General features: G+C 59.4%; 1 protein-coding gene across 3 annotated transcripts in view; it reads right to left on the reverse strand.

The window, feature by feature from the left end:
* The window catches only part of NALF2 (NALCN channel auxiliary factor 2), a 31,889-nt gene extending 14,737 nt beyond the window's left edge, over positions 1–17,152 (reverse strand). For all 3 annotated transcript variants that reach the window (XM_075053955.1, XM_075053954.1, XM_075053953.1), the window contains exon 1: positions 16,101–17,152. In XM_075053955.1, coding sequence (XP_074910056.1) covers positions 16,101–16,889 — 789 coding nt within the window. In that variant the 5' untranslated portion in view covers positions 16,890–17,152. The remainder of the gene's footprint in view (positions 1–16,100) is intronic.
* Between the last annotated feature and the right edge of the window lie 3,875 nt (positions 17,153–21,027).

A 21,027-nucleotide genomic window follows, 5' to 3' on the forward strand; every position in this document is an offset into this window, starting at 1 on the left:
CCAGCCGGGACCTCGCTCACGTCTTGCTCATCAGGACACCGTGTGCTCCCAGCCATCAGCTTCCAGGCGGGCCGAGAGGAGAAACCCCTGCCAGACCCCCCCTCCCCCAGCCGAGAGCTGCCCCCTCCTCTCCCAGAGCAGTTCCCGGGACTCACATTTCCATCATGGCCTGAGATGAGCATCTGGAGCGGCTGCGCCTCATTAATCTTGGACACCGGGAAATGAGTACTGCTAATGAGCCGCTCGGGCACCTCTCCAAACTCTGGCACATCAGGATGCGGCGCGGGAAGCAGGACGTGCGGGGGGGAATGAAGAGCCCCCTTGGATGGCAGAGGATTAAGGGAATGCTAACGTCCACGGCCGGCCAGGAGGAGTCACAAACACAAGCTGCAATGTCCAATTACCATTGTATTCAATTACTGCTGCCTGCAATTCTGACATTAACAATGTTGAGGTTTTCAAACAGTTGTTTGTTGTTTTTTTTTTTAAATTAGCCTTGCTATAGGCTGTTCTAACATCATATCTGTAACAGCTGTTTTTTTGGTAACTTCTTTGATAGTTCTGGAGCTGTGTTATCCCTGCCTTGCCACATTCACATGCTCCACTTCGGAGCAGGGGCGGAGGGCAGGAAACACAACCTAACCTCAAAACCCAACAACTGTGTGCGATTTTTTTCTTTTTTGCATTGTTTTTACTTTTTTTTTTTTTTTTTTTTTACATATGAAGTTGACTTATGCCTGGCGATGACAGCGCTGGAGCCGTGGTTCCTCCGTTTCACAACCGGGGGAGGCAAGACCGGGGCGCCGCTGCCCATTGTACCCCGGCACTGTAGGGCACGGAGGGGAGTCAGCGTCTGCGGCTCCCGGCATCGTGACAGCGGCTGCCAGCAGGAACGGCGTGGGATGGGGACGAGCGCTCGGTGGGAACGGGGCCGGCCACACGCAGGCTGTGGGGTGCTGGGAACGGCACCGGTGCGAACACCGGCTGCTTGCCAGAGCCGGTGTTCCTCAAACTTCTCTGGAAACGCTGTGCCGTTGGACCGGTGTCCCACCGGCTGCCCACCGGGGCCAGCTGGCACGTGCTCGTGCCGGGCTCTCCACTGCCCTGCAGCCCACCCATCTCCGGGGTTTGTTTTCCCATTAGTTTTCCCCCAGCCATCCCGTGCCGGTGCAGAATGGGCACAGGGGGGGCTGAGCCGGGTCCGGCACCGACCAGGCACATCCTCAGGGAGGGTCCTGGGCAGGGGAACCCCCCCCTGTGCTCCCCAGCCACGGCTTCCCACCCATGTCCCCGCGACCGGACCCATGTCTCTTGACCTCATTGATGAAGTCACTCCCAAATTATGCGGAAGCAACGTAAATCAGAGCTACTCCCTCACAACGCCTTAGTGACTTCATGAAGCAGCTCATCGTTTTTAGCATTTTAGTTTTAATTCCCAGTTCTTGGACTAAAGAGATGATCTGAATGCCCCTTCTTTTCCAGGGGAACAGAAAAAAAGCCCCTCCCAAAATAAAGCCCCCTCCAAGCTACTCAAAACAACTCGAGATACACACAACTCCCTAAGCTCTTGCCTTTCAAAACTAAGAGAAAACAGCTTTAAAGCATGACCACCATGCGCCTTATGCACTCAAAAGCCCAATAACAATCCTACTGCACTAAAGCTCACGATGTCAGGAAGCTCGACACACACCTTGGGAACACCTGGAGCGGGTAAAGGACAGGAGAACAAGCATCTCCAAACACACGCACACCTTCAACGCCCATGGGTGTGCTGGGCCAGTGGCAGCACCCAGCCCAGGGGATGCTATCAGGGGATGCCCACCACGTTTACAGGCTCATTTCTTTGCTAATCTGCTCATTGCAACCGAGGGCTGCTGTGTGCAGAGGCCAGGGAAAAGCCTCGTCTCGTCCCAGCAGATGCAACTCTCACCTTGGAACAAACCCAGGAGGAATAGCCCGTAATTGCGGTTTGTACCAAAACGGGAAGCATCCCTTGGAATAGCGGTGCTCGCGGTCTCGCTTCAGACACCGGATAGCCCTCGGCAGCACTGCGGCCGGGACCGCGCTTAGGAGACACGGCACTTGCCATCCCAGCACGGCTGCGTGGCTGCATCTATCTATTACACGGCAAGCAAGAAAAAAAAAAAAAATCATACTAATTCATGTCACAGCTGGATGAATGGAAAGGCAGTGACCACTGCCAAACCCCCTCGCTTTCCATGGCTGGTACCTACCGTACCCCATTTCCCCGCACCCCCAAGCACCCTCCAGCAAAACACCCTGGACAGATTCTCACCGCGGTGCAGGGTCGCAGCACCCAGTGCAGGATCGCAGCACCCAGTGCAGGAGCCGGCACTGCAGCCACAGCGACGCGGGGGGCCGGGGCAGAGGTGCGGGACCCCGGGGCCACAGGGCAGGCGCTGCTGCCCGCTCCCTGCCCAGCGCTGCCCGGACCCCCTTTCCTCCCACCGCAGCTCCCATTTTGCCCAGTGCAGGTTTCCCACGGTGGCCCCACAGCCATCGGGACCTGGAAGGGTCCTACCCACGGGGTCCAGCCGCCTGCCCGCAGCCACCCAGCCCTGCACAGCTGCTCCTGCAGACCCCAGCCCCCTGCTGCAGGCTTCTGATATGTATCACTGCTCAAAAACATCACAATTCCCACGAAATAATATTTGCATTTAATTATTGAACTCCACCTTGGGATAGACACATCCTTCCTCCAACGGAGGATGATGATGGGGTGCGTAAGCCCTCTGCTCGCTGCTGCCCACAGACCCCAGCTCTCGCTCCAGTATACGGGATGTCGGCGGCGTGTTCAGCCCCCCCTCCCCGCACCCTGGGTCTGTCCCCTCTATTTGCCCTGTGCTTTCTTCTGGCAGTGACTACCCGTGCTTGGACAGTGTCTAGTACAACGTGGCCCCAGTCTTGGTGGGCTGCCTGCAGGCGCTGCTGTAAAACAAATGTATTGAATCCAAACAAAATGCACATGGAGCCTGCTCCTTCTGGAAGTGCCTTGGAAGGAAGGACTGGGCCCCATTGTGCTACAGGCTGCACAACACCAGCAGTAGATACTCCCTGTCCTGAGAAACGTCTGATGCACACAAGCCCGAGAGCACAGTAAAGGCAGAAAGGACCGGCACTCCCACGCTGAGCCCACCGAGCGAGAGGGGCAACAGTAAATCCAGACCCCCGCTTTATGCTCTCCTTTCAAGAAGGGTTTTGGCTGGGTTTTAGGGAGGAGAAGACCAGCGAGGCCAGGACGGGAGCGTGAAGATATGCATGGGAAGGGGACGGACGTCGGGAGAGCCGGCCGGGAGACTGGGACAAACAACCAGTGGCCAGGGAGTGAGCAGCTTCTCCTCAGCACTTGGGGGACTTTGTCCTTCTCCATCTCCCCTGTGACACCACATGGCTGGAGCCCAAGGGGGAAGGTGTCCCGGGGCTGCGGGGAGGCCAAGACGTTCAGGCACCGAGCCCCCTCCCCGGAGACCCGACCCTGCCGGCTTGCGAGGGCTCCGGCACACCAGCACAGGCATCGTGGCCCCAGCCAAGGGCTGGGAAACACCAAAACGGACCGGCATCACCTGGCCCAGACATGCCAAACCAGACGGGACACTCCCCGGCCACCCTGGCACGAGGGCACCCACCCCCATCCAGCTCCTGTGGGTTGGCCACAGAGGAGCAGGGAGAGGGGACGGCTTGGTCACCCAGCCATCGCTCGCTGGGGATGTGCCAAGCCCTCCCTCCCAAAACCACTCCAGGTACTGTGCAGCCACGGATGCATTTCGGCAGGTCTCTGGAGCCCCAGCTCTTCCCCCTCTCCTGCCACAGGGCAGCGATGCCGCTGGGATGCTCCAGCATCAAGTTCAGCTTCCGTGTCTGGGCAGAGGAGCCCGGCGCTCTGTGCTTGCGGCCAGGCTGCACCCCTCCACCAGGACTAAGCCTTCAGCCTCCCAGAGAAGCTCCTGACACAACACCTTTTTGTGGGAAGGCCAGCGGGAAGCGGAGGAGGCAGAGAGCCCCTTCGCCGGCGTGCAGCCACGCGGGGAGTGTTTCTGCGCTGGCCCCTGGCAAAGCGGGGTTGGGAGCGTGGGTTGCTGAGGGGGCTCAAGACAGCAACAAAACCCAAATAACCCAGTAATAAAGGATGAGCGACTCCAGCTACCCACCTACAGACTTGTCAAGTGTCATAACGAGACAACAATGAGAAATTAAACTTCCCCCGAGCAGCCAGCCCGAGGCTACGGGAGGCTCGAGCAGCTCCAGCGACAGATGCTGGCTGCGAGGGCAACCGAATAAACGGCTCCTAACGGCCCCCCAGCACACGGTCCTGCCTGGTTGCCTTGCAGAGCGGGCTGGACTAAACACTAATGCCAAGAGATGGCAAGAACAGAAAGAAGAGCAGAAGGCGGCAAGAAAAAGCCAAGCAGAGGCTGAGAGAGGAGCATTTCGCTCCAGAGTGGCACTTCTTTAAGCAACTGTAACTGAACCATGGCTCAGCTACAAAAAAATGGAGACAACGTGGACATGGCTGGGGGAAGCATCCCATCCCGAGTGCTGGTCTCCTGCAGTGGGAGCCTGGCTGCAGGAAGAGGGAATCCAGAGGACCATTAATCAGCATCCTAAAAATAACTCCTGGGGGTTTCAGAGCACCTCGGAAGGTGCTCGGCGAGGCAGGCAGGAGGGCTGCTCACGAGCACAGCGATGTCTCTGCAGTAGCTGCACTAGCCCGCACGGCTCCGGAAAGATACCTGCCCATCACTCACCGGTTAGCCCCCCACTGAGGCTGCAGGTAACCGGTGGGTTAGTTAGCAGCCTAGTCTGCTATCAGCCCAATTAGTGAAAAAGTAATTAAAGACCACTACGAAGCCGAAGATGAACATGATCGAGCCAGGACAGAGGGAAAGTCAGGTCCCTGCAATCTATTAGGATCGCTTGAGGAATTCACTCCCATTAGATAGTGCTGCAGCCAGGAGCTTAGCAGGATTCAAAAGTAGATTAAACATTTATACAGATAATGAGAACATCCTGTTACATTAGATAGGATATAAAAAAATAAAGGCTAGACACTTCAGTGCCACGAGCCATAAATTACCCACCAGCTGATGGGGGTGAGGAAGAAGTTTCTCTGGCAGAGTGGGTGCTGGAGCATCATTTTCAGGAGGGTGCGAGTGCCCAGCCCAGCAAGGGCTACGCTGGGCTGACACGACGGGGCTGCCGTCGCAACCGATGCATGTGGAAGGGCCCGATCCTGCACGCTGCCAGGAGCCCCTTGTCCTCACTCAAGTGCTTGAATGGCGCACAGCCTCCCGCAAGGTCCAATTTCATAGGAACGGGAGCACAACACGGTACAGGGTCTAAGGGACACCCTGCCACGGGAGGAACCTGGCCTGCATCACGCCATGCTTGGTGTGCCTCACGGAGGGGAGCCAGCAGCAGGATCTGGCCCATCCCAGCTCCCTCGTGCAGCAAACAGCAGGGAGACAGGAGCATCCCGCCTCGGCAGCCCGGCTCCCGGGCACGTTTTGCGGTCAGAGGGAGATGCACAGTCTCCCACGCTGATGCGGGGGATGTTGAGGCGGCTACAAGGGTCTGTTATGCTTATCTTGTGTGCAGAGGTCCCTTAAATGCAGCAAAAGATGATTTCCTAGATGCTTATCACCATTCCTGGCAGCTTCTACTGATGGAGACAACAGGACTGGACATGGCTTGTGTCAGATCTGAGAGCTGGAACCTCTGTCTCTTTATCCCTGGCTGAACACCGCTTGCAGAAATCTCCCCTTCCCTTCCAGGTGGGGCCTTAACGCACCCAAGGAGGTGGGGAAAAACCCAGGATGACTCTCGGTCTCCATGGTGAGCAGCAGGCAGATGCTCCCGGCCGGCATCGCTCCTCCTCAGGCAGCGAGCCTCAAGAAATGTGCTCCTGCAGGAAAGCCCCATCCCTGCTGCTCTCCCCTGGAGCAAGCCCAGCACAGGCTGGGGCTCTCGTCTCCTCTTTGTAAAGCTGCCACAAATGCAGCTGCACGTCTGCTCCGTCCTCCAGGATGCGGGCAAGCCCCAGGGGCTCCCGCAGCCGCTGCTGCCTGCCAGACCCTTGAAAACAGCGACGTCTGGAGCCTTGGGGCTGCGTGCCCAGCACCCCATCACCCAGCGAGCAAACGAGTGTGGGAGGGAAGGCAGCGAGTTGCGGGCAGGGTGCTGGGAGACAAGGGGGTGAGCAAAGGGGTCGGCGTCTTTGGTAACACTAACACACAGAGACTTGAACGTCCAAAGCATGGTGTGACGGTTGATTATCCTCTGCAGAATGGAAGTGCTTCCCCTGCATTTCCATGAGCAAGAAGTGTCCAGAGACCTGCCCCTTGCCCTGGGCTCATCACTGCCTCCAAGCCAGGCCTCCATCCCAGCAGCTACTGCTGTTCCCCGACAATCTCATTTTAACAGGACAGCAATGAACGATGACAAACAAGTAACAATGCAGCAAATAAATGCTGCTCTTGCATATGTACGCAGAGACTTCTGCGGACGCTGCTTCACCAGCCATGCTGCAGAGGTAACAGGGGAACACTGGGCAAAGTTCATAAACACCACGGAGTCAAATGCCTTGATTTTCACAAGCACCTCCTCAGATATATTTTTTCCATGTGCCCAACCAGCTCAGTACTGGGCTGCAATGCTCCAAGTGTTTCCAACCCCAGGTATGACAGCTAGCAGATTTGCTTTTTGGGCACAGCTGGACTTAGGGCATGGGGCAAGGAAACTGCAGCCCGCTTAACAGAAATGGCCTCATGGGGCCATTACAAGGATCCAAATAACTTACAGGTGTACAGATCCAAACCATGCACCTAGAATTCACCTAGAGACTAAGCAGCAGGCAGCAAAAATCACAGGACTTTGGTGTTGCACATGCCCTGCCTGCACAAGCATCCCTCCTCAACAGGCAGGCAGATGCGCTCCCTGGACACAGAGATTTGCAATCCCTGCCAGTCCTGCGGGAAGCAGAGCTGGGCTGAGGGTGATGGGTGCGCTGGACAGGTTACAAAATTTTGCCAAACACAAACAGCATTTCTACAGATGGCGTTTCTGCCAGCAGCCATGCCCTGAAGAACCCCAGGGATCAAATAAGGATCTGAAGACAGCATCCAGGAGCAAACCCCCTCCCCGACAGCACGACGCAGCCAGTGCTGGGAGCCAGCAAAACAGGCGGTGCCTCTCCACCGCAGCAACACCTCTCCTGTCACCTACCCCTGCCTGCCCCTGCCACACAGCCCGAGCAACTGGCTGGGACCAGGAGGAGCACCAGACACCTCAGAGGCCTTTGGGATGGAGATGGGAGCGAGGACTGCAGGGAACATCTCAAACGTACCCTCGGAGAGCTCTGCAAACCCAGCCAGCGTCCGCACACCCAAACATCCCCTCTCCCCATGCTGGGGGCTGCAGATCCGTTAGCAACGGCTCACACACAGCAAGGGGGAGAGCAGGAAAATAATTATCACCAACACCTGACCCTGCTTGCCCCGGGCTCAGCCAGGGCTGCCAGACCTGCCTGCTTGCCTGTACCTCCTGTCCAGCCAGGGCTCAAAGAGCCGGGACCCCCCCAGGTGTGGGGAACATGCAGGGGAGGAGGTGAGGACTTCTCCCTACCTCCGTGAGCATCTCCTGCCCTGGTTTCCAGAGGCAGGTTTGTGCAGCGGGCGAGCTGCCGAAGCGGTGTTGGTAAGGTGGCTGCCTGGGAATGTTCTGCCTAAGGGTCTTTTTTCCCACTTTTTGAAAATGCCAGTTCTTGGCAACTGAAGCATCTCATGGGAAGACAGTAGCTCAGAGATGCTTCCCTGGTCTAGAATGGAAATTCTAGTGAAACCAGGACCTGCCCCCACCGGTCCCCAGCAGCCACCAGAACCAGGGGCTTTGGGGACGATGCTGGGGACCCTGTTGTGAGGAATAAACCACCCAGAGCAGAGCTCCCATCTAACTTTGGGCTGGCGGTAGTTGCTTTGTATCCTCAAGCGTGAGGACTTATCCCCTTTTACAGCTTACTTCTTGGTTATGGTGTCATTCTTACTCTTCACTGTCCAGCTCCATAGAATACGACACTGGAGACCAGACGCAGGCCAGGGAGAGAGCCAGGTCTGGCGGGGGTTGAACATGGCACTCTTATTACGTTAAACACAAAAATACAGCTCTTGCTCCCCCCGCACTGGTCAGCCCCTACCACCCTCCCCAAACCATGTCTGTTCAGAAACTTCCAAGAAAAATCTCTGCTTGTCTCCTCTCCCTCCGTAACAAGCAGCAGCAGACAGCGCTGGGGACCAGCGCAGCATGGTGCCTGCGGGCACGAGGGGCACCGAGCTCCCTGTTCTGGGGAAACACAGGTGCCAACACGGTCCTCGCCAGGAAAGCCTCCGTCCCTGCCACCGGTCCAGCTCCAGTCCCCCCGTCCAGCTCCCCTCGCCGCCGCGCCACCCCTACGCCCTCCCACCCTCCGCAGCCTCCATTCACCAGAAGCGCTGCAGAAGCTGCCGTGCAGAGATAAGACGTCAGCCAAGATGCCAAACACGTGTCTCTTTTACTCCCGAGGGGATGAGCAGGGCAGGCAGCGTTTCCTTCCCCAGCTGGGACCAGGAGCACCGGGATGCTCACGCAGGCAGGGCTCTGGAAAGCCAAAAACTTGCCAGGTGATGCTGTTTAATGCTGCCTTTTTTAACACAACAGCCCTATCAGCAGAGTGTGGGGGAACCCACGCTGGCTGTGTGCACCCAGCACCGCTCCTTCCTCTGAAACCGCGGGACCGTGGCTGGGAGAGAGGCCCCGGGGAGAAGCCAAGACCAAAAGCCACACGTGGAAGAGAAGCGAGGCCGAACTGGTCGAGCCTCCCCAGGCAGGCAGCTGCCGGCTCTGCCCACCGGAGCTGGGGCTGCAGGCAGCGCGGACAGACGGCTACTTCTCGCCCAAGCAGCCTCCGTGTCTCATTCACAGATTTGCCGTCCCTGAGTCATTGCCCTTCAAACGACAGCGGAGCCGAGCTTCCTCCGCGAGGAGCCAGGCATGAGTCGCATCCTAATGGCATCCCGGTGACAGCGGGAATAGCCCCTGGCAGCCAGGTATATCCTGCACTCCTGCCTCTGCTGCCTCCCACCCCGGCAGGCAGCTCTGGAGCTGGGCAGCAGAGGAAAAGCCCCGTGGGGCATCGGTGGGGCCAGCCCTGGGGCTGTGGGATGTTTCGGCAAGACCCTGCTGCCTCCTGGGGTGCAGAAGGGGCATGGGGAGAGGCCAGGCTGTGCGTGATGCCTGCGACGCACAAAAAGCTCCTTTCCTCATCCAAAAGATGCCTGTCCCCAGACAGGGACCACGTGAAGTCCTGCGTTCAAGCATCCCCTTCCACCTCTCGGTGTCCGGCTACGGGGAGGGTGCTGCCTCCTCTCCCCTGGCAGCAAAAGGATGCTCGCACGGCTGGCAGCCGGCGTGACACTCGCAGATCCCTTTGTCCGTGGGGACAGTGCGTATTGCTGCCTGTTATGAAAAGCAGAATCGCAAGCCGTCCCCCATCTGGGCCACGCCAGGCAGCCCGTGGCAACAGAAGCGTACAGCAAGGCGGGGGGGTCGTGTCATTTTACCGGGTCACACATTTTGCCGGTACCACCACACACGCTGCTGAGCTCACCGACTCCCAGAGGCTGCCCGCGCCCAGCAGGACCACGGCACGCCGGATGCTTTCCAAAAGGCACCGTTAGCTGCCGAAGTATCGCACCGTGCCTCTGCCGCCGGAGCTGAGCCTGCTTCTCCGAGGAGCTCGTTCCACCCCACCGGTGAAGCCCCCGCGCACATCGTGCTCCCGAGGACGGGCACACGCGGAGAGGAACCCGGGCTCGCGTGCATCCAGCACCGGCGGCAGCAGGCACAGCCGGGAGCGCACGGGCGCAGGAACAGGCGCTGGCACCTGCGTCACTTGTAGCTCCTCGGTGACGGTTTGATGGAGACAGATCTCTCACCCTCCCTCGCGCTCTTCCCCGCACCATTTGCTGACCTGCCTGTTGCTGCACGGAGACTTGCTGCCTTCATAAACTTCTATTTTTTTTTTTCCCCCTTAAGCACCACCGACAGACGTTAACAGGCGAGGACTAATAAGATAACCAACCAGCCCAAAGCAGGCAGCCAAACGCCACTGAAATCGGCAGTAAATCCCCCCCCCATTCACACCCCCACCCAACAGCCCAGCCAAGTGCTGAGGGGGAGCACCCCACTCCAGGCTGCTTCACTCCACAGCAATCGCAGGGGTCCGGCTGCCAGCCCACTGCACAATTCCAGGCACCTTGAGATGTCTCGACCCCAAGCAAAGCTCGGGACTAACCATGCACCGGCTCAGCATCCCCCTTCCCTCCCGGCTTGCAGCACTCCCACGCATCCTGGGCACTGCTGGAGCATTTCTGACACCCTGACGCTTTTTTTTATCACAGAGCAAACTCCTTTCATCAGTCAGTTTTTGGTTCTTTTGTTTTTCAATCTTTGATCTCTGTTTTCAAGCATCTAGGTGACGCCCGACGCAAGGCGCAGGAATTGGGCCATGCCAGAGGCTGTGGCTGCAGTAACTGCACGCCTAAACCCACACATTCCTTTCGTTCAAATTCTTTATACAATTTAATCACATCTTTGTGCACGGCTGAAAAAAATTACCTTCGCTGACATGGAATTGGTGTGCAATGTGGAGCCACTTGGCTAAGCTCGTGCATGTGGTCTTGCTAAAGCCGCCAAATGACGTTCTGCGCTGATCCACTGGAATTACTCTGGAATTTACTCTGGAACTTTTTTCACCTCATGAAACGCCAGTAAAGCTCCACCTCACCGGCCAGGCTTGTTCCTGAGGAAAAGCTCCAGATGCAAACTCCAAAGGTGCCTGCATGCTTGGGAGCAGCCTTTTCCCCTCCCGGGTACTGCTGCTCCTGGTGCAGCACCCACAAACCCATTAATGCTGCAAAAGGGGACCAGGCCCAGGGTGCAGTTTTGCAGTCACCCATCAGCGGATTCTCTGGAAGCTGCAATATTAATGTAACCCCACATTTTTTGTTAAAAAAAACCCCACCAAAGCGCAAGATTCTGGTGAAACCACTTTTGCTATGGGTCTCAGAGACCTCCCCTCGGCGTGCGGGTCTCCATGCAAGGAGCCATCCAGGCTCGGAGCCAGAGTGCGCTAGGTTGAGCAACATTTTGGATAAGCCCAGCCCAGACAAACTCAACTTGAGCTGCTTTTGTGAAGATAAAACGCTGCTTTGGTTCCCCCAAGAGGCGTCCCTGGTACCAGGATACCCCCAAGACACGGCCCTCCCAAACCTCCCGGCCCCAGCGTGCTTGGGTTTCCAGAAGATGCTCCGCAGGGAGGAATGCTCAGCCGAGACGCCAATCGCTGATGCTATTTCTGGCTAAACAAGAGCAAGAAAACAGGACCCACAGAGGGTGTGGAACCCAGGCACAACAGGTTTGCTCCCCAGCTGCTGGGTGCAGGCTGTGGTGCTCGGTACTGGCTGTGCCAGGCGTGATGCCGCGGCACCTTCCAGCGGGGACCGGCCTCCGTCCCTCACCGCATCGCCTGCGCACCCATGGCAGGGAAACACCGACATGTTGCGAAAGCCTCGGGAGTCAAATCCTGCCCTGCCAGGCTCCCCGAGACGGGCTCTCTCGTAGGTAATGGGGAAACCAGAGGTGCAGAAACAGATCTGGCCAGGGTTGCAGCCAGGATGCAACAGCCACTGGCCCACACGCGCAGAGAAACCCTGGTAATCTAATATAATTTGAGATGCTACAGGTCCTGTCCATCCTCGCCTTCCCACCAGCGCTCTGTTACCAGCCCCGGCCCTGCAGCTCCTGGCTGTCAGTCCTTCTCTCTCCACAGCTCTGTTTCTTGCAACCTAATGAGTCCTTAATTCAGCAGGCTCTGTCCCATAGATCTTGATTTGCCCTAGTACTGATGGGAGTGTGCACTTTTAGGGAGAGCTCTCCACAGCGGCTGCTGGTGAGGGAGACAGCACAAACACAGTGCTCTGCCTTTACAGAAGCAAACCTCTCATCTGGCCGAGCAGGAGCAACACTGCTTTTTGCCTGTTCAGAAAGACGGAAAAAAGGCACAAACCAGCCACAAGCATTCCGCAGAGTGTCACTTTGGAGGAGCGGGGATTTCTTCCTGCAGTAAGTCCTGCAAAGCCTGAGCTGACAGCTCGCATGCTGCAAGGGCTGCCGCTGCCCCACGTTTCCCAAGGGACATTCAGCCGCAACATCCACATCCCTGGGCCGCGACCTCCTTGAGCCCTTTTGAAGGATGCTACCAACGTGTCACCACAACCGCTCAGTGCACAAAGTTCATCGTTTCTTGCAGTGACAAAGGGTAAAAGTCGCGCAGGAAGAGGGGAGATAGAGGTGGCAGGCAGATGCTCCCAACTCATTTAATGAATTCTCCCTCTTATAGGCAGAAAACCACAAGTATATTCGACCTCCTTTATGCATATCACTGCTAACTAGCACTGTGACCCCAGCAGCTGGCACTCAGGTCTTCTTCATTGCAAGAGGTGAAATGTATTTCAGACGACGGATGGACCTTGCGGATCCGCTTTGCCCTCTCCCTCCCCTGTTCGCACTGTGCCGGGGACCCTGCCTGCAAGGGGCTGAGAGAGCCAGCCTCCACGAAACCCCATCACATCTAAAAAAGAAACAAACAATAAACCCGAGAAACATATTTACACGTTTCACCATCTCAGCCATAGGGATTTTTGGTGTTAGTTGTAGGAACAATAAGTGAAACATTTTCAGAGTGTGATTTGGAAGCTGAGGATGCTGCACGGGAATAACAACAATGTATGCAGAAAGTGGGATCTGCCTGGGAATTATTTCCGAGCAGGAAATAAAAAGGCCTAGGAGAGTATTACAGCAATGAGTAATCTCAGCAGCTGAATTACAGAGAGACCCCACCATTTCATGGTATTTCTATCTCCTGCAGTGCCCGGGGAGATTTTGGCCCAGCCTTCCCTGAGCGCTCCCCCAAGCTCTGGGCACTGACAGATCCAGGGTTTGGATACTCAGGATGCTGCTCACCCCCCCGGCAGCACCTGCCTTTCCCCCCGCTGAGCGCAGCACCCCGAAACCAGGGGCAGCCCTCAGGATGCTTTATTAACAGGGAACGACAGGACTCGTGTCTCCTGAAACTAACCTGCAACGCTCAGCCATTTCCAAGTTTTTAACTCGGGGTCAAACCTGCTGCCGTACGAAGGAACCGGCTGCTCCGGCGGAGCTTTTGATGTTGTTGTCGTTTTAAAGCAGATGCAATAAAAAGCCAAAATCACCAGGGCGATTCAGCTGCCAAAGAGCTCTATGTGTGCTGTTTACTGAGCCGCACAGCTCCTCGGGGACAAAATTACAGGGGGATACGTGGCTCTGCAGAGGGAGGCTGTGTGCAGGTGAGCTGGAGCTGCTTTGTTTCCCCGCCTTCCTTTTTTTCCAGCCGCTATTATGGAATAGGAAGGATGCAAATGGGAGGCAGCACTAACTCCTCCAGCACTAACCTCCCACGGCAAGCATGGTCCCCTGCCCCGCATACTCACCCAGCCCCAGAAATATTATTTAAAACCTGTTCACCCAGCTACAGGGCTCTCTGCAGCCAGAGTGCCGCTACAAGGGTTTTGCGGGAGCCTCTCACGTTGGCTGAGCTGTCTGCTGTATTTTCCTCCACTCGCTCTCCTATTCTGCTGTCATTTGCTCTCATAACGTAGAATCATAGAATGGTTTGGGTTGGAAGGGACCTTAAAGATCATCTAGCTCCAACCATCGAGCGGTAGCTCTCCACTGTCGCTTACAAGCGGGCATTATTCAGCATCTGGATAGGAATTACAAATTCAGGCTGCTTCAGAAATCCCGCCAGCCAGACTTTTTTTCAACGCAACGAGTAACTGCAGCCCCTGCTGAAGTCCAGGGGACTCGAAATCAGGCCAAAACTCACTCGTCACCACCACGCTGGATGAGTCTGACGTTAGCCTCATTTCGCAGATGGGGAACAGCCACCGAGAGGGCAACGTTGAGACTCGCAGCTGTGAAAGTCTGAAGTAAGGCACCTAAATATGTATTGAAGCACCTTAAATAAGTGGCCTGATTTTCATGAGAGACTGAAACGAGCGGGAGCTGCGAGGGCTCGGGTTGGTGCGTGCAGGCTCAGGCACCTGCACTGGAAATTTCCTCGCGGGTGGCCTGGGCGAGCGCGTACAGGTTGGCCCTGCTGCTCGCGCCCTCCTGTTGCTTCCCAAATGCCGCCTGTGAAATCGCGAAGCTGGTCTCACAGATGCTCTAAGGATGCAACCGTCAACGTGAGACGGAGCAAGTTAGGAGGTACGTGTCTCGCCACTGCTACCTTCAGCTCTGCGTCTTCTAAGCTCGTTTCCCGCTTTCCCATCAAGGATGTTAAGACCAGGGACACTTAACGAAGACGCATCTAAGCACGGCTCTGTTTCTAGATGCTTTAGAGTCCATGGGAACACCTCCTTGCCCAAGACCCAAAGGTAATTATTATTTTCTTATCTTTCTTTGCTACTCTCTCGAGGTTTCTATACCAGCGAGCACAAGCAAGACGGACTCAGCAGAGATGGACGCTAAGCCTGCAGTGAGGGCGTCCGTGCACGCTACAGGAGACAGCACGAGGAGACCCTGCTTCTGCTGGGCCCCCGGGAGCGGGAGCAGCGCAATGGCGGGCAGCGCTGAATCCCTTCATTCACCGCGGAAGCGGAGCAGCAGGACTAAACCACTCGGTGCAGGCTGAATACCATGTACCTTTGAAACCGCAGGGGGAATTTGGGCAAGCAGATTGTAATTACCTGGCCTGGCACCAGCCCAGAACGTCAGCACTAGCTCCTTTCCAAAACCGGCTCCTTACAAAAGCAATGCAGAAACGCGGGTGTGAGAGCGGCGGCCAGGATCTCGCCGTTGTGCCCTTGATGAAAGACACCACCTCGGTGTCCCCAACGCCATGCCCCGGTGCTGCTCCCGCGCTTTCCCAGGGGACGATCACCGCACCGAGAGCTGCCCGCGCTGCCACCGCAGCTCCAAGTGTCCCTCAAAACTCTCCCAGAAGAGCAGTGGCCAAGCCCCGTCCTGTCACCGGGGGGGATGCTCTGCCACCGTCCCTCTGGGGACGATGCTGTAACACATCCCGCTGCCTCTCCCCCAAGACACGGCTCTGAGAAAGGGAAAGCAGGTTTAATTATCAAGACCGTTACGCTTCCCAGAGGCGATGTCCGGGGGGAGTGCACACAGGTGAGCCAGGCAGCTTGGAGCAGGCGGAGGCTGGAGGAGCCGCGGCACCGGGGCTCCGGAGAAAGCAGGGGAGCGCCCAGCAGAACCGCGCTGGGCTCTGGATGGAGACGGGACCACAGCTCTCATTTCGGAGAGGAGACGGCACCATGCTGAGGCTCGATCTGACTGATGCTGGGGAAGGCAACCCATTCACTTTCGGAACGTGGACCGTGCACCAGGGCTGGGCGGGAACGCCAAGGGGGAGGCGCATCCCGGCCCATCTCCCCAAGGGAGAAGGGGTGGAAGGGCTGGAAAACGGCTGCTGCACGCGGGGAAGGGGCTCCAGCACCGTGGTTCATCTCAGGTCACCGCTTTGCCTACACGCCTCGGCTTAACGACGGCCGGGCAGAGCCCTGGGCCGCCCCAGCCCTGCGCAGCACCCCTGCGCAGCACCCCTCTGCAGCAGCGGCAGGCCGGAGGCGGCGGTGAGGGACCCCACACCTACCCCCGGCCGGGCTTGCGGGCGCCTACGCGTAAAGGGGCGTGGGTGAAGCCGGCAGGGAGCGCAGCATCAGGAGCTCGCCCGCCCGCGGACGGGCACGAAGGGAGGCGTGAGCGCCCGCACGCTCCCACCGACCCCCCGTTCCTGCCTGCCCCGAGGGCTCCGGGCCCGTCCCGCCAGGCTTGGGTCTCGGGGAAAGGGGGAGGGGGGCGCAGAGGGAGACCCCCCCAGCCCGCCGTCAGGCAGGAGCGCGGCTCCGTCAGCCCCTGCGGGTCTCGGCTCGGCGCCCAGCCGGCGCCACGGGACGGGGACGACGGAGCCGCGGAGCACCCCCTCCTACCTTGCAGTCCGTCAGGCAGGATCTGACCGAGTACTCTTCCGATTGCAAGTACTTCTCCAGCAAGAGGTCGAACTCCTCGTATTTTTCCTGAGCGTGTTGGTCCAGCCGCTGGTACGCCTGGACGCAGCTGCTACAGGCCTCGCCGCCCAGCGCCCCGGCCGCCGCCACCACCAAGTCCACCATCAGGTTGTCCACGCTGCAGTCCAGGCCGTCCGGGCCGGCCATCTCCCGCAGCAGGTCCCAGATCGTGTAAGTATCACAAAAGGAGAGGTTGAAGTTCCTAAAGTAAGCCTGCAGGAAGGTCCTCTTGGAGGAGGAGGAGGAGGAGGGAGAGGCGAAGAAGGGGGCGGCGGCGGGGGGCGAGCGGAGGGCCGCGCCGGCCGGCGAGCCCCGCGGCCGCTGCAGGGCGTGCAGCCGGGCGCAGGCCGAGTCCAGGTCGCCGCGGGCGGCGGCGGGGCAGGGGCCGGGGCCGGGGCCGGGGCCCCGGCTGAGGTTGCCGAGCAGGGCCTCGCAGCTGCCGCCCGCCGGTTCGGCCGCCAGCAGGGCCCGCGGCCCGCGGCTCCGCGGCCGCCCGGCTCCGCTCCGCTCCCGCGCCCGCAGCTTGGCCCCGGCGCAGAGCCACAGATGGTCGGAGAGGAGGACGGTGAAGAAAAGGAGGGAGGCCAGCGAGAGGCGCCATTTCTGCGCCCGCTCCGGGTCGGCCACCGGCTTGTCGCTGCGGCGCGGCGCGCAGCACACCGCCCCGCCGCCGGCGCCCCCGCGGGGGTACATCCAGGCGCCGCGGATCATGCTGCGGGGGCGGCGCGGGGGGGGGCCGGCGGCGGCGGCGACGACGACGACGACGACGACGACGGCGGCGGCGGCGGCCGCGGCGGCCGGGCGCGCCGCGCTGCCGCCGCCGTCACCTGCGGCCGCCGAGCCGAGCCGCCGCCGCCGCCGCCGCCGCCGCCGCCGCCGGCGCCGCCGCCATGCCCGCGCCCCCGCCTACAGGCCGTCGCCGGCCGCCGCGCCGCCTCGGCCCCGCCGCCGCTCCCCGCCCCGGCCCCGGCCGCGGCGCGCCGCCCGCCGCTCGGGGGCATGCCCCGGCCCCGCTCACTCGGCTTTCCGCTTCCCCGTCGGCTGCGCCAGCTCGCGGGCCCCGCCGCGCCCGCCGGGCCCCATGCCCTCAGTCTGTCGCCATCTTCGGCCGCGCCGCCAACACCTTGAGGAGCCGCGCCGCCCTGCGCCTGCGCGACCGCCCGGTTGTTTCGTGTCCCCCCCCCCCGCCTCCCCTCCGCTCCCCGCCGCCCCCCGGGCTACCGGCGGCGGCAGGTGCCGTGGTGCTGAAGGACAGCTCCGCCCGCCCCGCCGCTACCGGCCACCGCGGCGGGAAAGCGCCGCCCGGACTCCCCCCCCCCCCCCGCCCCGGACCCCCTCCCCGGGGGGGGGCGGGATGCGGGCGTCCGCCGCCCCCTCACCGCGGAGCCCCGTTCCCCGCCGGTGTCCCGGGGTTTGTGGCGTTCTTCACCCCCGCTCGGGCCCCGGCGGACATCAGCGCGCCGCCCTCGGGTGCCCGTTATAACGGGAGGAGAGAGGGGTGGCGGGGGGCTCCGCCAACAACGGCGAGGGAGCCGGCGTCCCCGGGGGTCGCGCCGCTCTCCCCGGGGCAGACGGAGGTCGGACGGTCCCTGGGACCTCGCTGCCCGCTCGCCCTCGGCCTGAAAAGAGCCCCCAACAATTCCGTTTCGGGGTCGCGGGGAGAGGGAATTCTGACCGGGCACCGAAACGAAGAGGAAGGCAGCTTCCCGGGAACGTCGCCGCTTTGTGTCCCAAACCCCGCTGGCACCCCGTTAGGGGTGTCTTGGGCTAGGTAAACGAGAGACCGTCAGCTTGCTGGGACCGAAAAAATAAACAGGGCTCTGCAACGTGAAACCCCGCTCCCAGGCTCCTTCTCCGTACACGAAGCCATCCTCACCCTCGGGCACTAACCTGGCGGAGGGAACTGGTTCAAATGTTCCTATTTCTGGGGTTTTCATCAAGCTCTGTCCCAAAGCGAACCAGCGCCTTCGTGCCGCTCAGCCGTGCTGACAGCCCCTTCAGCAACGGAGGTGCTGGAGCTGGTCATCTGGGCTCCCTCGGGCTGGCCCGGGTGGGATCCCGCAGGCACGGGCAAAGTCACTGGGCGCTTTGTCCTTCTCCTGTTTGTCAGCCTGACCGGCGAGGAGAGCGAGCCCCGCGGGAACGGGGAGCTCACGGCGCTTGGGCACGCACAGGAGGGCTGGCGTCTCAGCTGGTGCTCAGAGCACCGCTCCGGTGCGAGCACAAGCCGTGGAAATCCTCCTGCCCACCGCGCTCCTGGTCCCAAACGCCCAGGCCCAGGCCAGCAGATCAGGATTTGGCTTCTCTACGGCCACCGTTTAAAGCCGCCCTCCTCTGAAGGCAGGCCCTGAGCAACAGGGCACGGGCCACCGACCTCTCTCTGCGGCAGCAAGGGCAGCTCGGGGGGCCGTACAGCTGGAGCTGAACTCCCACCCCTCCTGCCACGCAGCATGCCCGGAGCAAAGAGCGCGTTAATCACGAAGGCCGACGTGTCTGAGCTGCACATCCTCCAACAGTTAGCTCTGCTCCGGCTAAGGCACTGAGGTGAGAAAATATCTGGTGTAGAGCCAGGAGAGGTTTTACAGCCGGAACGAACAAATGTCGAACATCACCGAAAGTGATATAAGGAAGACCGCAACCCGGGCTGGAGGCTGAACTTCTCTGAGCCGTGGCACAGACACCTGCAGCTCCTGGAGCGCAGGGCAGAGCTCAGCACGCAGCTTTCCTCCAGCTCTTCCACCCCGTCCCTTCCTGCCCCTCCAGCGTACCCGTGGCCCAGCTGGGGAGGAGATGCTGGAATAGCAGAGAGAGCTATTCCTGGAGGTCTGGGGTTTCTCTGGTGGGGTTCCTTTCCCAGGACTGCCAGCACCTGCCTTGTACACACAGGATCAGACCAAGGGTTGGGGCACTGGAGCTGTTACTCTGGAAATAAGTACTAACTGTGCTCCCTCTGTATTTGCAATGAAATGGCTCCGATACCTCAGGTACGAATGCCTCGCCATCTTGTCCATGGCATGGGAGCAGCGTGTCCCACAGCTCCGGTGCCTGCGCTGCGCAGGCAGAGCTCACCAACATGCGAGCAACAGGTAGAAAGCGCAAGGCTGTGACCGCAGCAACTCCTTGCTGCTGGGAGCAGAGCCCCAGCCTGCCCGGCAGAGCCGAGCATCCTGCTTTCTGGTGGGAATCGAGGCACCAGGCACTAGGTACATGGGGAAAAATTCAAGCAGTCTGAGAATACTGGGTACAGGCTCTGGGCACGCTGGCAGGGACCTCAGCTCCCTAAGCAGTGCTGCCTAGCCAAGAGGCAGCAGCCTTGGGACTCCAGTTCAGTCTTTCACACTCCTGACAGGCTGTGTTGCCTGAGGGGTTTTCCCTCCCCATGGTACTGCCTTTTCAGCCCAGAGGGGTTTTAAGTTTTCTGCTCTGCACATCCAAAACCGCTCAGGGAGAGTGCTCCAGGCCAGCAGTATAGCGTGTTGTCAGGCCCCAAAAGAGCTGAGGCAATAACGGAGCCCCTCGAACGCTTGCATACCCCATTATGTCTCTGACACTGAGCCCTGCTGTCCTTTGGCCCTGGCTGCTGGTGGCAGCTCCTTCCCTTCTAGTGCTCTGCACGCTGATGCTGGGAAGCTCAGAACGGGAAGGGAGACAACATCCCAGATTGCCAGCAGTGGCTTTAGTGGACCCTGCTAAAGGCTAGCTGGCTCACACTTATGCCCAGCACTCTAGGTTCTATTTATGTCAGCAGAGTGGATCTTCTCTTCCTTCTGTCTTCAGTGGGAAGCATCTCTTTAAGCCTCTTTCAAGCCTTTTCTCTCTTATTTCCCACTCACCTCCCCAAAGCCCCACTGTTCCCATCCTATTTCAGCTTTTTCCCCCAGTCAGAGGATTCTGCCTTCTTCCTGCCCCTGCACGCCCGGTCCTTTCGTGCACCTGGGGCAAGAGGGTACTTGAGGGCTGAATGCAACCAGAAGGACAGGCAGTGAGGGCACGGGGAGGACTTCCCATGAAGCCCACCCGTGCAGGCAGACGCTGTGAGCCTGAGCTCATCCCCAGCCTCAGCTTCCCTGCGTGCTTGTGCAGGAGCTCATCACTCCCATACCTGTTGGGAGCAGTTCTCTGCAGAGCCTGTACCCTGCTCCGCATCACCCCGCTGAGATGAGGCTGCACAGGCACTGCCCTGTTTGGTGAAGGGCTTTGTTTCCAAGGCACAGCGCTATTCCCACCCGGGAGTTTCCCCTTGCTGGGAAAACATTAACCGCTCCTCCCACTCCCTGCTCTTGCATTGCAAAAACAGCAGCTTACACATGGCCCTTCGTGAGATAACGGGTTCTTTACTCAGCCTTCCTCGGGTTTCTCTCCATTTGCTGCCGCTGCTGGTATTCACAGAACAACGTGGTTTATTGATGTTTTTCTTACACCAAGCAGAGATGGATAGGCTGGCTCTCAGGACCAGGGTTCCTCAGCTGGGAGAGTCAGCTCTGGACCAGCCTCTGCCCCAGTGCTCCAGAGGCTTCCCCAGGGAGCACTGGCACCTTTGGGGATTTGGAGAGTTCCCATCCTTACCTGATGCTAATCAGCTAGCTGACTAATCAGGCAGACCCTCAGGTGGGGATAAGCCAGCAAGGAAGTCACCACCAGCGTAAGGCCAGTGTTTTCTTACGGCATGCTGCAGCGGACAAGGCTTGCCCTGGTCTTTGCAAAGGGCTCTCCACAATGCGCTTTTATGGGATCTCAAGGCTCTGCTGGGAAAGGCAAATTATTAACCGCAACAGGAGGAGGCCCAGGCACCAGAGGAAGAGATGAGGAGGACCACCCCAAGCTCCAAGCAGCAATCAGAGGCACCAAG

Source organism: Buteo buteo, chromosome 22 (genome assembly GCF_964188355.1).
Source record: "Buteo buteo chromosome 22, bButBut1.hap1.1, whole genome shotgun sequence".
Lineage (NCBI taxonomy): Eukaryota > Metazoa > Chordata > Aves > Accipitriformes > Accipitridae > Buteo > Buteo buteo.